The sequence below is a fragment of the Abramis brama genome, assembly GCF_963993115.1.
Source record: "Abramis brama genome assembly, chromosome: 6".
Lineage (NCBI taxonomy): Eukaryota > Metazoa > Chordata > Actinopteri > Cypriniformes > Leuciscidae > Abramis > Abramis brama.
This window is the reverse complement of record NC_139968.1, coordinates 23,443,760-23,459,429: the sequence shown is the minus strand read 5'-3', so window position 1 is coordinate 23,459,429 and position 15,670 is coordinate 23,443,760. Positions and strand designations below refer to the sequence as shown.

The window sequence follows — 15,670 nt, the reverse complement described above, 5'->3', positions numbered from 1 at the left end:
TTTGCATACCTGAAGGAGCATGTTAATTTGAGGCAGCTGTTGGCATAAGTGAGTAAAATTAAGGAGAGGAGGGAGTACTTCAGGACCTGTTGCAGACTAATGAATGCCTTTTTCCCTGTCGAGGGACAAGAGACCAGTTTGGACGGAAATTAGTAAAAAAAAAAAAAAAAAAATTGTAGCCGTGATTTAGTGGGCAGCTTGCAGAAGTACATAACAAGGCCTTTCCAAATAGGACCAGTTTGTTGTAAAATCTACTATATATAATATTTTGTTTTGCCAACCTCTTATAAAATAAATGCAAACAGTAATGCAAATATGAATAATATACATATACTGTGTGGTCAGTTTTGCTGTGTGCTTTGGGTCATTGTCATGTTGGAAGGTAAATCTTCTTCCCATTGACAACTTTCTGGCAGAGAGCAGCAGATTTTCCTCAAGAATTTGACAGTATTTTGCCCCATCCATTTTTCCTTCTATCCTGACAAGTGCTCCAGTCCCTGCTGCAGAGAAACAACCCCATAACATGATATTACCACCTCCATGCTTTACTGTAGGAATGGTGTTTTTTGGATTTTCGCCAGACATATCGTTTGGCGTTGAGGCCAAATAATTCAATTTTAGTCTCATCTGACCATAACACCTTTTTCCACGTGGCCTTAGAATCTTCAAGGTGCGTTTTGGCAAAGCTCAGTCGTGACTGCATGTGGCCTTTCTTGAGGAGTGGCTTTTTTCTTGCAACCCTCCCATACAAGCCCCATTGGTCGAGAATTTGTGATATTGCTGTCACATGCACACAATGACCACTCTTTGTCATGAATACCTGCAACTGCTTCAGAGTTGCTGTAGGCCTCTTGGTAGCCTCTCTGACCAGTTTCCTCCTGGCTCTTTCATCCAGTTTGGAGCGACGTCCTGACCCAGGGAGGGTCTGTGTTGTACCAAATACCTTCCACTTCTTAATAATAGACTTCACTGTGCTTCTAGGCACTGATAAAGCCTTTGAATTTTTTTGTATCCATCTCCTGACTTGTGCCTGTCCACACCTTTATCCCGGAGATCTTTTGACAATGCCTTGCCACCCATAGTTGATTGTTTTCTTCAGTTGCACTACCAAGGACCGAAATGCTTCAGGAAAAGCTTGTTTCATGCTGAGCTAATCAAAATGACCACAGCTGCTCACAGTTGAAAGTCAATTGGCTTTGTGTGCTATTGAGAAGGTGATTAACTACACCTGGTTGGGTTTACAAGTCATTTTTAGGAGGGGGGTGATTCTTTTTCCAACTCAGTGATTCTGTTTTTTAATTTGTAATTATTTTTTTTCTGACAAGTTGGTATTATATCTTTCACTTGGATGTTATAAGTTGTAAATACAGCTGAATAAAACAAAAATTGTTTTTGTCTGTTTTCATTTCAGGCTGCAAAGTATATATATATATATATATATATATATATATATATTAAACAAAATATATTGAGTAAAATGTATTATATACACACAAATAGTTATGCAAAGACAAATAAATATAGTAATAATTAAAAAGCATAAATAATTAAGTTTAATATAGGCTATACAGTATGCGTCTACATATTTTACATTGAATGCATTTGCTTTCAACTTTGTTTTTTAGGATTCAGGGCCTTTTTGGGTAAAGTGCCAACAAATGACAGTTTTGTTTCTCTTAGTGGTCCTTATTAACCAGAAAAAGAAAATATTGCTCCATAAACTCATCCAGAAGAACATTCACAGCTTGCTCTTCGTTTAATTGTGCCTCATAAACTAAAAAGCCTTGTATAGTGGATCTCGTAAAAAAGGCAGTAATTATGCTTATGAAAATGGCAGTTTTCCTCCAAGACCTTTATCATTGTCCAGTGCCCATCTTCGAAAAATACAATCGATTTTGCATACTGCTATATTTAAAGGGTATTTAAGAATAAAGAGATTAGCGCCTGACACTTTCACATCTGTGCATCCTCCAATACATTCTTGCCACATTTTCCTATCAAATTTTTCTCATGACTAATTCCACTTGCCTACGAGTGCTTATGGATAATCACAGTTGGCAGCCTCGGCTGTGTTGTGGATAATCTTTTTAGCTCTTTTCTTGTTCTTGTTCAATTTGTAGGAGTGCTGTGGATCCAACCCAGCCAACAAGACGGCCAATATTTTGCAGAGATGTTTTGTGAGGACTGGGGGAAGCTTGGCTCGGTTTTTATCATTTATCAATAAATGTAAATTATTAAAGTGTTTATGGCCTACTGACACTCGGTACATCACATCGAGTCTGTAAAATCGGTACAATACTGCCAAGCACAGAACTGGTTGAGGCTTTTATTTTTTTTGTATTTATTGTAAAGTATTTCTTTATTCTGCTGATGCAACTTGGGATGATGTGCAGAGCAGATATTGCATCATGCAAAGATTTTTTTTTATCTGTAATTTGCATTTGCTTTGAAAAACTGACTTCTTTATGAATCGCATTATACATTTTTAATTTATATATAATATATATAATATATATATATATATATATATATATAAAATATAAATATATATATATATCATATTTTTATATATATATATATATATATATATATATATATATATATATATATATATATATGGGGTTATTTATTTATTACTGTCATTTCATATTGTCTAAGGTTTCTTTTATTTGGTCTAAGGTGTCCTTGAGTGTCTTGAAAATAGCAATAAAATACACACACATACACACGTATGCATGTACAGTCAAACCAAAATGTATTCATATATATATATATATATATATATATATATATATATATATATATATATATATATATATATATGTATGGGGTTATTTATTTATTACTGTCATTTCATATTGTCTAAGGTTTCTTTTATTTGGTCTAAGGTGTCCTTGAGTGTCTTGAAAATAGCAATAAAATACACACACATACACAGGTATGCATGTACAGTCAAACCAAAATGTATTCAGACACCTTCAACATTTCTCACAATATCACAGTTTAGTCGCTATAGTTTAGAAAATGGTAATAAAATATGACAAGAATTCAGAGTTATCAAATCAGTTGATATTTCACTGGTTTTAGCCATCCTTCTGTTAAGACTGTCTCACAAATGAATTAGGTTGAATAGCTGTCAGCTGTTAAATTTAAGTACATAATACTAATTTAGGTCAACCAATTACCAAGCAATGCTTAATTTGCCAATTTTTTATAAATTATACTGGTAGTCCACTATATGAAGAATGTTTGGGTATAATATGTCACAGCTTACTTTATTTTGCTATCCTCACTTCCATAAATTAATTATAGTGTCCTGCACCCACTTGTAAAAAGATATCAAAAATGATATCTGGTGTCTGAATAATTTTTGGTTTGACTGTAATATATTGTATCAGCCCTCTTCCTGCTAAATTGGATGGTTCTTGGCCAGAATAAACCGCAGTGAAACAATTTTAACAGTTCAAATGGATGTATGTACAGTAGAATTACAATACCAAAATGTTTCCCTCAGGTAAATGCAATGTTTGTGGACGGATAGTTTTTTGCTCTAATATTCCAGTTTTTTGTCCCAATGCAGTGCTACCAAAAACAATATCAAGAAAATGAGCTAGTGGGCATGCATTATATTTCTGACAACACGGAAATGGTTTTGTTTTCCCTCAGATGGAACATGGCAGACTCAGAATTAGTCAGATAAATGTCATGGCACAGAAGAACAGCAAAGCACGACTCAGGTAATTTCGCAGCATATGAAAAATTCATGCACCAACACTACAGTATATATTGGCAATATGCACCCTGCAGGGGATACCGGTGGCATTACTGGCGTTTACAGTGAATAGCACATATGTGCGTGCATATCAAAGCATGCTGCAGTATAAATGTTGTTTATTAATATTAGCATAACAGTCATTTCTAAATTTCCACTCGACGGTCAATAAAGTTCTTTATAAACGAATCTGGTCTTGTTGGGTGAGCCACATTCAGAGGCGTTTGTAAAGTGACCGATACGTGCAAGCATGGATGAATCTCGATTGGATTTTTTATTAACATTCCACAGCTGCTACAAACCATTAGTATCAAGAAAATATATGCAGGTCACATTTCTAGACAAAATTTCTTTTTTAAATCAATATCATTGGGATATGAGAATGTACTGTGTAATAAACCACCCACTTCATCTAGATCTCTTTTTGACCTTTCTTTTCACCTCCGATGCTCTTCCATACAGCGAGCCTGTGGACTTATCCATTTAGCGCAATCCCTCAACCACACGATTTTAATTTCTAATGCACTCCCACTGACATTATGCGATGCAAATTGAATTAAATCCTGTCTTCCTATGCATCTCGTTCTAGCCTTCAGGGCAATTGATTCAGCTCTCTAATTCGAGGAAGTGGGAGGGGTTCTTTGGCTTAGATGAAGCCTCATGGTGGTACTTTCCATGTTTGCCGTATTGACATCCCATAGATGCATATCCTCGGGGCCGCGCTGTTGTAATGCGTTTAGACAAGATCCATATCCCATCCAATTAACAACATCAGCACCGACTGAGTTACACTCATACATGTGTAAATATCTTTATATCACTTATAAATTATCACCAGGGTGAAGGATATCATGAATATGCAACAGGAACTGAGCATCCAAGATTTGAAGTGCGATACATGTAGAGGTCGTGCTCGCAAATTTGAATAATTCATGAACACGCATTGCGCACTGCGCGAAGAGAAGCCTTTTTTTATCTCATCAGAAACTTCAAATATCAAAACCTTTAAGCCCAGGATGGGATATATGTGCGACCCTGAGATCAAGAGACTATCAGAGATCAACTGACTGGAAAAATCACTAAGGCGTTAGAGGTTCGGTGAATAAAAAAATAAAAAAATATATAAAAAAAATCTAAACATGAAGCATTAAAGTTACTAATAAGTTTATGGAGCGTGTCTAAGTGAAATATCCACATGGATTTGGTTTGGATAAAGAGATAATTTAGCAACAGTAGATCAATCAATTTTTATGTAGTCAACTGAATTCCCACCAGGTTTCCAAACGCTCCGGGTGATAAAAGCAAATGCTTCTTTAGAAGGAAGTCGTGTAGAGTTCAATGATATTTAAGCATGCAAAAAAAAAAAAGTATAGGATAAAAAGTCATTAGCAATGTAAATCAGCCTTTTACAGTACGAATACTTTATTGCAATTCAAAACATCCATTCAATGCGGAAGGAAAACCATATTGCACATTCTGTCAGGAAAATAAAAACGGCATTTTTAAATCTAAAGGCTGCAAAACTTTAACAAAAAAAACTAAAATAATAATAATAAAAAAACATCCACTTTGTTGAACCAGCCATTTTAATGTATGTGTACAGTCTCAAAGTGAGTGTCATGAAGGTTTAGTCAGATTTGTTTGCGCTGCAGACGAATTCTTCGCTGTTGTGCCACTTGAAATATCCGATTTCTTCCCTTGGGTTGTGGACTTAGATGAAGGACCAGCAACTGTAGACATAACAATAAAGATAGTGTATAAATGGTGTGTATTTGCGATATTAGAAGATAAAATGCTAAAAAATTAATGGTGTCATTTGTACAAAATTGCTAATGATGCATGTTGTCTTAACAACAAATGTTTATTTGAATATTTATAGCTGTTTTTTTCTGTTCCTCACAAGCTAATTCGTTTCCAGATTAGTGTAACATACGTTAGCATACAGATAGTCAGTTAAAGGACAAGTTCGGTATTTTACACTTAAAGCCCTGTTCACAGATCGTTTCTGATGAAATAGAACGGTTAAGATTAATATTTGGACAGATGCTGCTGTCCCGAGAATTTTAGGTTTATTTCGCTTCTCCCCCCCACCTACAGAATGGCAGCCTATGTGCACTGGAACAATCCTTCATAAAACACATTAAACTTTCGTTTACAAAGACGTGAAACTCACCGAGTGGTCAGGGGTGTTCACTGATATGCTCACACAAAAATCGCTGCAAAAGATGCTTTCCAACAGGTGTTTTACCATTCGTTGTAAAACTGTGGATCTATTTTTCCAAACGTCTCACACCCGTTCTTCCGTTGAGAGCTTGAATAATAGACACTCCAGCCCAGTTGGTGGCGATAATGCACCTTAGCCAATTGCAAGCAAACCACTGGCATTTCATTGAATACACAGAAGAAGCAGAAGAAGAAGCGGCGGAGTAATACTGTACCTCACACAGGTCACCCAATACAAGTCAATGGAGTTGGACAAAAACTATGATAAAACCTGTTGGAAAGCATCTTTTGCAGTGATTTTTGTGTGAGCATATCAGTGAACACCACTCGGTGAGTTTCACGTCTTTATAATCGAAAGTTTAATGCGTTTTATGAAGGATTGTTCCCTTATCCTTATGAAGGATTGCACATAGGCTGCCATTCTGTAGGTGGGGCGGAGAAGCGAAATAAACCTAAAATTCTCGGGACAGCAGCATCTGTCCAAATATTAATCTTAACCGTTCTATTTCATCAGAAACTATCTGTGAACAGGGCTTTAAGTGTAAAATACCGAACTTGTCCTTTAACCCGCTAGTGTAACATACAATTACTGATTAGTCTGCGATTTTTAGCATATCACTAGCTGATTAGCCTGCTCTCATAAGGTGCGTCCCGATTGACAGGGTCCCTAAGCAGTGTTCACTGCTCCCTACTCCCTGAACACGGTATATCAGTGGAAGTGGACTTCGCTGACAGTTGTCGCTCATTTGGAATGCCCTGCAACGTCATCAAAGAAAGGCAAAAAGACAAGGTCACGCAGATTATGATATAACATTAATAAATATTGTAATTTACTTTACTTTCAAATTTAAAATCATATAATAGGCCTATACATAGTTCCCACATGACGTCACAACATACGGGCATTTGCCGACCCGGCGCCATTTCTGAGGGCAGAACACAACATTCTTACAATGCAGAACATGAGAAGAAGAAGCTGAAACGGAAATTTTGTGATTAAAAAGTGAAAATGGTCATCTCCTGCTGGGTCAATGGATGTTCCAATCGTGCCGGAGGTTCAGTTAAATTTAGTTTTTTAGCATTTGCCGACCCGGCGCCATTTCTGTGGGCAGAACAATAGTAGAAGAAGCTGAAGCGAGTTAATTTCGTGATAAAAAGTGAAAATGGTGATCTCCTGCTGGGTCAATGGATGTTTAAATCGTGCCGGAGGTTCAGTTAAATTTGGATTTTACAGTATACCCGTCATTAGACTTCATGAATGTGAGAAGACTAACGTTAAGCTTTTGTCAGAACAACGACGGAGGTTATGGCTGGCGAGGATAAACAGGAAAGAAACTCCCTCAAAACACGCAAGAATTTGTTGTTTTTTATTGCGAGTGTACACAAATATAAGTTAACACTTTGCAGTTTGAATTATGTCCTGTATGAACAAAATGACGAGATATTAAAAACATACAAAAACAACATTGTTTCCACTGTTCGATCGCGCCCGCGACTCTCTCACTCTCACACACACACACACATTCCAGCACGGCAATCTCAGATTATGTCCCTAAAGAACCCGCGTATAAAGTAGTTCCGCATTACATTAATTAATTTGCACGCGAGTTTTATTTATTTTCATACCGTGTATATTCATATTCATGCACATATTTCCAGGCTCGGAATTGCTCACATGTATTAAAACTCCTAACCAATACCAGATAATGATACACATGATAATACTGTATCTGCTGCATAATCAGTGCTCAGTGCTTCCTTTGTTAGCGCATACGGATCCACACCATTTATGACTGAAATTTTCGCATTGTACCTCTCTCTGTCTTGTGTTAATAGAGTCTCTTTATAATCTCTGTCACTTTGTCTCTTCATGATTTTCGTAACATTATAAATGGAAAGAAATATTCGAAATTTGCTTGTAAAACTCATAGACAGTATGGTAAAACATTGTAAACACAGCAGCTTTTGCCCTCAAAGATGGCGTCTCCGGGGAGGTCACGTGACATTAATTGGCCTGTGGGAACTATGTATACATATACAAAACACAACGGCGCTGGCAAAACCAGAAATGCAGGTTTGAGAGGTGGCGCCCCGACAAATCTCGCGAGAATCACGACTTGCTTTACGGCACGACGTCACTTACATCAACAACATATGAAGCAGCCTCTATAGAAGACACTAGCACGCATTTCAGACGTGAATCATGGCAGAGTCGACGAAGAAAACTAAGAAAGCGCAGTCGGAAGAGTGCAGAGACGGCTCTGCGTGAGTGGTATTTACGACAGTAACGTTAAATATAAGTACTCCACCGCGACTCTAGGGGGCGCTGTTTGAGAAAAACGGAAACTGCATAGTGTGCCTTTAAAGTAAAATAGAATAAATGACATCTCAACACTTTTAATTTGTTTACATATTCCTACAACTTTGCAAATGTAACACTCATCACCGTAACCATTCATAAATACTCTAGTTTGTATAATAATAACAATATTTATGAATACTCAAATACATACATAAACTCAGAGCCATTTAAAATCTCTTCCAACGGCTCTCCTCTATGGTTAGTTCAGACGGGTGATTTTCGCTCTCCACTTCCTGTAAAGTGTTGTATCGATGTTCCCGCAATATTTTCTGGCCCGCCGGATTATTTTGGAAGTCCTAAATGCTGCACAAAACTCTTCCAATACTTGAGAAAAGCCGTAGTCGCGCGGCGATTTCACCGCCGCATACTGTGTGAAACGCACATAGGGAATCATGCGGCGCGGGATTACATTTTAAAGTATAACTGTGCGTTCACACCGGACGCGAATAGCGCGTCAAATTCGCGCCTGCCGCGTCTAGTTATACGCTTGACCACTTTGTGTGCATTCGCGCGTCAAAAGACGGTAGCGGTCAGAACTCTGGACTGAGCGGGCGGTCTGACTGACAATAGCCCACTCCCGACATCTTTTGACAGCGTATCCGCACTTAATTCTGACCACCTGTACACCTAGCTCTGAGGAGCTGTTTGGTACTGAAACCATTGTCAGTCAACACCATTCTTTTTTTGCAAGGATGTTTGAAATAGTTCGGCAGAAAATAGCCTACTTCATTTGTCAGTAGGGCAATATGATTTTCGTTTATGTTGCTTTGAAATTTGAGTGATAGGCTTTGTCCTATTCAATTTATGTTATTTATATTTCATAAATTTTTCCTGTGGCATTTTTTTTCTCTGCTGACAGTACAATTAGAGTTAGAGACATTTGAATGTGAGATTATGGAAACGAGATCTAAATTTTGCGGACCCCTCAGGTCGGGAAATAAAGCGGGTGAACACAGAGTGTAGCCTATTTTAAGCGGTTGCTGAATAGAACCTTGTGGGAGCGGGACGGAAAAAAACAGTCCCGCGCAGACCTTCTTAAACCTTAGGTGTGTATGTGTGTGTCCCGAATAAATAATAATAATAAAAAAAGGAATAAAGTTCAAAAGTCGGACTGTAAGCAAATGAGGCATGATTGATGATGAGGCTATTCACACCTTTATTAAAATGGCTGTAATCTGTTACCACAATAGTACTTGATCTGTTTAAAATGATTTCCTTGATATATCATGAATCCGTGTATCATTCGTTCAGTCGTTTTTTATTTAATATTGAAAGTATAAAAATTAGAAAACAGTTCATTTTTCGATTTTTCATTTTTTCCAAAAAAACGAAAAACAAGAATTCAGCTTGATTTTTCGTTTTTCGTTCTGAGGTAGAAAAAATAATAAACAGCTTGAATATTCGATTTCTACACATGGGCGGGAATGAAACGCCCCTTTCCTCTGATTTGTCAGCCGAAGATTTTCCTCAGTTCTGCACTGCAGAATAAGAGTCCTCCATTGTGCAGATTCTTAACGCGTTTATTGCAACTAGGCTACATTTAATCTTCTTTTCATCAAACAACCAGACTAACGAATGGTTCGACACAACCCGTACTGGGGAATAGACTAGACAGGGCTTTCTTCTGTGTAGATATCAATTCACATACGCTTTGCATCAGCTGGGTATGCAGGGTAAATGACGGCTGTGACGGCTACCATGGTCGCCTCACCCAGTAATTATTTTATTTTTTTAATAATAAATGAAGATATAAATCAATATAATTAGTTGTAAATTAAATATTTTTAACACTAATACACAAAGAAAAGAATAATGCATTGACTATATAATAGGCCTATTTTAACGTAAACGCATGAACTGTCATTCAGACTGACTATCTAACAACCGGAGAACAGAGAACAACAGAGATATTAAAATACATACTCTTCTGAAATGTATTAATTTATATCTCAAAGATGTGCGCTTGCGCGCAGCGCACGGTCATGTTGAGAGGGAAACAAACGCATTTTATTATTAGCCTATTCAGAAATAGTGTAAAAGACCGTAAATAAAATACAACATTAACATTATAAACGCTATTAATAACATGTCTATGCGTATTTTACTTCCCCTTACTGTAGCCTGTCAAATCCTTAAATGAATGGTATTCAGAAAACAACAAGAATGAAAAATAAGTAGCCCGTATAATAAAAATATAGCCTAACCTAATAACTTATAATAATAGCCTATTATGTCCTTTATTGAAACTGAAACTGTACGGACATTGGTTTCGCGCATCTCTCATTCGGTCCAAGGTTTCCATATTTGCAATGTAACATTTGGATGCTAACTAGTAATGTAAAGAAGGCTTCGTACTTCAGTCGAGTCCCAATATACAAGTATATGCTAAATCATCATCTTCACAGCAAGGGAAATGAGTTTGGAATAACAGCAAGTAGGACTGTGCAGCACAGCCTTTATATTGTACAAAAGACCAATTAAATTAAGCAGAATAATTTTTATATATTTGGTTAACTGTGTTTTATTTTAATAATGAATAGGCTGCGATGTCAAGTTAGCAATGCCAGAAGTGAACTGATAATAGCCTAGATCCGGGCTATTCAATTGGCGGCCCACTGGCCAAATGCGGCCCGCCAATCATCTCCATCCGGCCCGACGGCACCAACCTCCCTCCCCCTCTTTTCCTGGCGGTGCGGCTAATTTAGTTTGATACTCGCTCCGATTAACCTGAGAAACGTTTTACGTGCGAATATTTCAGCAGTTATGTGTCCCGAATTTATGTCGACTGAACCAGCGATACCAATCATTCGTGAATGAATCATTCTTTTAGTTCGATCCTTTCTAAACGCGCTTGCATAACTGTGCGTTCACACCGCCGCCAGCGAGACGAGAGCGTCAAAGTGGCCGGTCAGTAACGGTCTAAAACTATTCGGATTCATTCGGACCGCTCCGTCACTGAATCATCTGAAGCGGTTTCTCGGTCAGAACAGTAACAACAAATAGTTGCGTTTACTCCGGTCCCGGGCACTATTATTAAACAGCGTTGCGACAACCAGTGGGAAGCGTTTTTCAGTTCGACAGAAACCTCTCTGTTACAAACCACAAATCACTCGACGATTTAACTAGTATTAAATCAGATGAAACAGCCTCAACATTCCCAACAAGACTGATGAGGAAAGCAGGAGAAGAAACATTGTGGCATGAACGAAATTAGAACACTTTAAATCCGCTAATCACCCTTACAAACATTTAACATGAATGTGCTGTAGTAATTTACCATGGTTGGGCAGAAATGTGTAATATTTATATTGAATTACTGTGTAGTAATAAATAAATATAGTAAATATATATATTTACTATAATATTATACAGTATAATAGTAAATATAGTGATTTATATTGCATTAGATTTATTAGGTGGGTAGAGGAATATATAATTAATGTTTGTTATGAAATTATGTCAGTTTCTTTGTAAAGGTGCGTATAGTTTTTAACCTGTGTTTAGGCATTTTTTTATACAGTGGGAGTGAGTAGCCTGTGGTTATCAAGTCTCACTGTCAGAATACTTTCATTTAAGCGTAACAATTATAAATAAAATAATTATTATTTCTCACCAACAGCTACGAGTTTGTATAATTAATGTATTTGTTCCAAGGAAAATAGTTGTACACAGCTGTAAATTATCAAGTTTTTATTTATTATGGTTTTATATATCTGCATACTGTTGGGTACCACATTTTCAAGTAAATACCATACTTTTTTAGGTTTACTTTAACTTATTTATTGAAACTGTTATGTTTCAATAAATAAGCTAAACCCCCAAACCAACCCACCGGCCCACCTCAACTTTTCGATTTGATAATCCGGCCCTCGAATGAAGCTAATTGAATAGCCCTGGCCTAGATGTTGTGTGAGCGAGCAATGCGCCAGCGCCATCACTTGGATTTGTTGCTCAGCAGGGGAAATAACTTAATATTCTGTCTTTTAATACTGTCATTCGAAGCAGTAAAATTTATATTTTTATTTGTGTACATTCAAAATGACTACAAATGACCTTTAAAAAATAAAGAAAACAACATGATGCGCTGCGTCTCAGACTCCTTGAACATCTTTCTGGCGCACACCAAAAATGAACCAAAATAGAGTGAATAGCCTTCTGACGCGCCTACTTTTGAAAGTCAACATTTAGATTATTTTAAGTAAAATGCATTATATAGTCACTTAGGAATAAAACACAGCGTGGTTCATGATAAAAAATTAAAAAAAAACGTGACTTTACAGTTCGGAAAATAGCAAACCCCTGGCACTTGAGAACTCTGGTCTACAAAGAAGAAAGCCCTGTCTAGTCTATTCCCCAGTACGGATTGTGTCGAGCCATTCGTTAGTCTGGTTGATGGAAAAAAATATGAAAAAGTTGCAATAAACGCGTTAAGAATCCGCACAACGGAGGACTCTTATTCTGCAGTGCAGATCTGAGGAAGAACTGATGACGGGACAGTTTGATCTTCGGCTGACAAATCAGAGGAAAGGGGCGTTTCATTCCCGCCCATGTGTAGAAATCGAATATCAAGCTGTTTATTAATTTTGCTACCTCAGAACGAAAAACGAAAACTAAAGCTGAATTCTTGTTTTTCGTTTTTTGGGAAAAAATGAAAAATCGAAAAATGAACTGTTTTCTCATTTTTCTACTTTCAATATTAAATAAAAAAACGACTGAACGAATGATACACGGATTAAATCATGCCTAAGATGTTAAATTCAAAATCAAAATTAAAATTTGTCTAATCCAGTAATTATTTTTTTCTATTTTTGATCTGAGCACAATCAGAAAATCAGAAATTTGTTTTTTTTCATTTTAGTTCAGGAACTAAATAATGGAAAAACAAGTCGTTTTTCATCTTTTTATTTTTGGTTTTAATTTGAAAAAAACGATTGAACGAATGATCCACGGATGGTGACGGACCCATCATATTCCGCGATTATAGGCCTACAGTATATAAGAGTATTTAATTTGTATCCATAGGCCTACTCTGTGTAGCTGGCCCGCCATCTACTGGCTAAAAAAAATATTGGCCCGCGGCCAAAGTTACTTGCCGACCCCTGCCCTACGCCGTTTGCAGTGCCCTTCGAACTGAACATGTTCGCTCCCTTCGGATTGGAATCTCACTTAAGATGGCGGAATACCCTGTGAAGTCCACTTACAGTCGAATTGAACGCACCTACGTATTGATTTCACTGTTACAACTGGAAATATTTGTTGAGAACCAGCTAAATTAGCCGATTAGCTTGTTAACTTAAAATAACACCGTTTTCTTTTGTTAGCCGATTAGCTTTGTTACTTCTAACTGATTAGCTGTTATTGTAACATACCAGTAACAGATTAACTTGATAGATTAGCATGTAATCTTAACTTTCACTGCTACAAAAAGGAATTTGTTTTGTTTTTAGCATTTGTTGTTCTTTTTTTAGCTCACAGGTTAGCCGATTAGCTTTCCATACTGCTGATTAGTCTGCTATTCTAACATACCAGTAACATTAAGATGATAGATTAGGATATTGATTTCCTTAGCTGATTAACATGTTAGCTCAGCTTTCCCTGCTATGAAAGGATACTCAGAAATGCTATTTTTCACACCAATTTGTTCTTTTTTTTCTAAGCAACAAATAAACTGAGGATGTTTGAAGGCGTAAAATAGACATCAAAATGGATATTTTTTTCCTCAACTTCTAATGTAGCTTGACAGTCACATGTCACAAACAGCTCCGGTGATTGGCTTAAAAAAAAGTGATTGTCCTGAGTGAGTCAGCCAAGCAATCGCTATTGAAATGATGGAGGTCTTTCTAGGTTGGACATTCTTGGAAATCACACACTTTTAATCGAAACTGAAGACAGTTCAAAGACAGCCGATGATCATCTTTACCTTGTGATGTCTGGTTTTCTAGCTGAGCCTCCGGTTGATCCACCCACAATTTATATTTAGGGTTGTTTGGGAACCGTTTGGTCAGTCCACAACTTGAACATCGTACAATAGTCTTACGTTGTCGTCTTGGTCCTCCTTCAATATTAAGATTTAATATCATTGTTATGATAGATAGATAGATAGATAGATAGATAGATAGATAGATAGATAGATAGATATATAGATAGATAGATAACCTTACTTTTTTGTCTTACAGTGGATGTGACACCTGGTACCAGTAAAGTGCAGCATTTCTTGCAAATGGTTCTCTTCACTGATGGATCTCTGTCAGGAAAAAATCATCATTCCTTGTTGAAGCTCCATCACTGATATTAGTTTATATATAATCCACATTATTAATGAGAAACTACTCACTGTCTGAGCACCAGTCGTTTGGAGATGGTCTTCTGAGTGAAGCAGTAAAATCTTGCTAGTTCAATATTCTCTGGATTTTGAGCCAAAACGCAGTGAGCCGCCTGGGATCGAGAAAACAGCAAGAGAATGTTTGGAGATGAAGAAAAAAAAAATTGATCTGATAGAAAATCTCACTGACCTGATAGAGGAAGTTCAGGCGTTGATATGCTTCTTTATCTTTTATGTTCCCAGCCATGTTTCTCTATAGACGTTTAGCTGTCACTCCAAAGTGTGAACTAGAACTGCATAACATAACATGACAGCATGTTTGTTTTATTCCTTCTGCTCGCCAGTTGCGGGTAAAAGCACTATATTTGCTTTGTATTGCCATCTAGTGGAGAAGCGGTGTAATGTCATCTTCATGTAATATGTTATGTGAAATGACCAAATCGCGCCTCCTAGCGACTCAACGATATATCGCTTACTTCAAGACTGGGAGTTTGAGTTTGTATGTCTGTATGCATAGTTAGAGCAGTATATTAGACAAGACATTATAGCAATTTGCAAGTAGGATATAACTAAGACGTTTGGATCTAAATTACAGTTGAACTTTGCAACATTGCAAAGTTTTCGAATATCCAGTTTCTGAAAATGAGAGTTAATATAATCATTGGTTTGTCAACTGTTGCTGCTATTATTGTGAGCATGACTTTTAAATAGGCTACTAGGCTACATTATTGTGTGTGTGTGTGTGTGTGTGTGTGTGTGTGTGTGTGTGTGTGTGAGAGAGAGAGAGAGAGAGAGAGAGAGAGAGAGAGAATCCATGCGAGTCTGTGTCTGTGCGAGTGTATGTGTCTGTGTGTGAGAGTCTGTATGTGTGTCTGTGAGTGTGTGTTATTAATTAGCTTTTGTTGAGAATAATTTATATTCAGTTGACAACATCGAGTGATGTGCAAAACCTAATTTCACCCATTTACAGACAGCCCCTTTTAATAATTTA

The 15,670-nt window shown here is 37.0% G+C and overlaps 1 protein-coding gene across 2 annotated transcripts; it reads right to left on the bottom strand.

Annotated features, from left to right (window-relative positions):
* Nucleotides 1-5,170: 5,170 nt before the first annotated feature.
* On the bottom strand, nt 5,171-15,031 carry rpp21 (ribonuclease P subunit p21). Of its 2 annotated transcripts, none has more exons than XM_084117999.1 (5): nt 14,870-15,031; nt 14,692-14,792; nt 14,519-14,601; nt 14,278-14,412; nt 5,171-5,502 (listed from the first exon to the last, which is right to left on the bottom strand). In XM_084117999.1, the coding sequence occupies exons 1-5, from the start codon at nt 14,924-14,926 to the stop codon at nt 5,390-5,392; spliced, it is 489 nt and encodes a 162-aa protein (XP_083974125.1). In that variant the 5' UTR covers nt 14,927-15,031; the 3' UTR covers nt 5,171-5,389. The 2 variants fall into 2 exon arrangements, 1 of the variants encoding a protein (XP_083974125.1); XR_014606836.1 differs by having other exon boundaries at nt 5,366-5,502; nt 14,532-14,601; nt 14,870-15,023.
* Nucleotides 15,032-15,670: the final 639 nt, after the last annotated feature.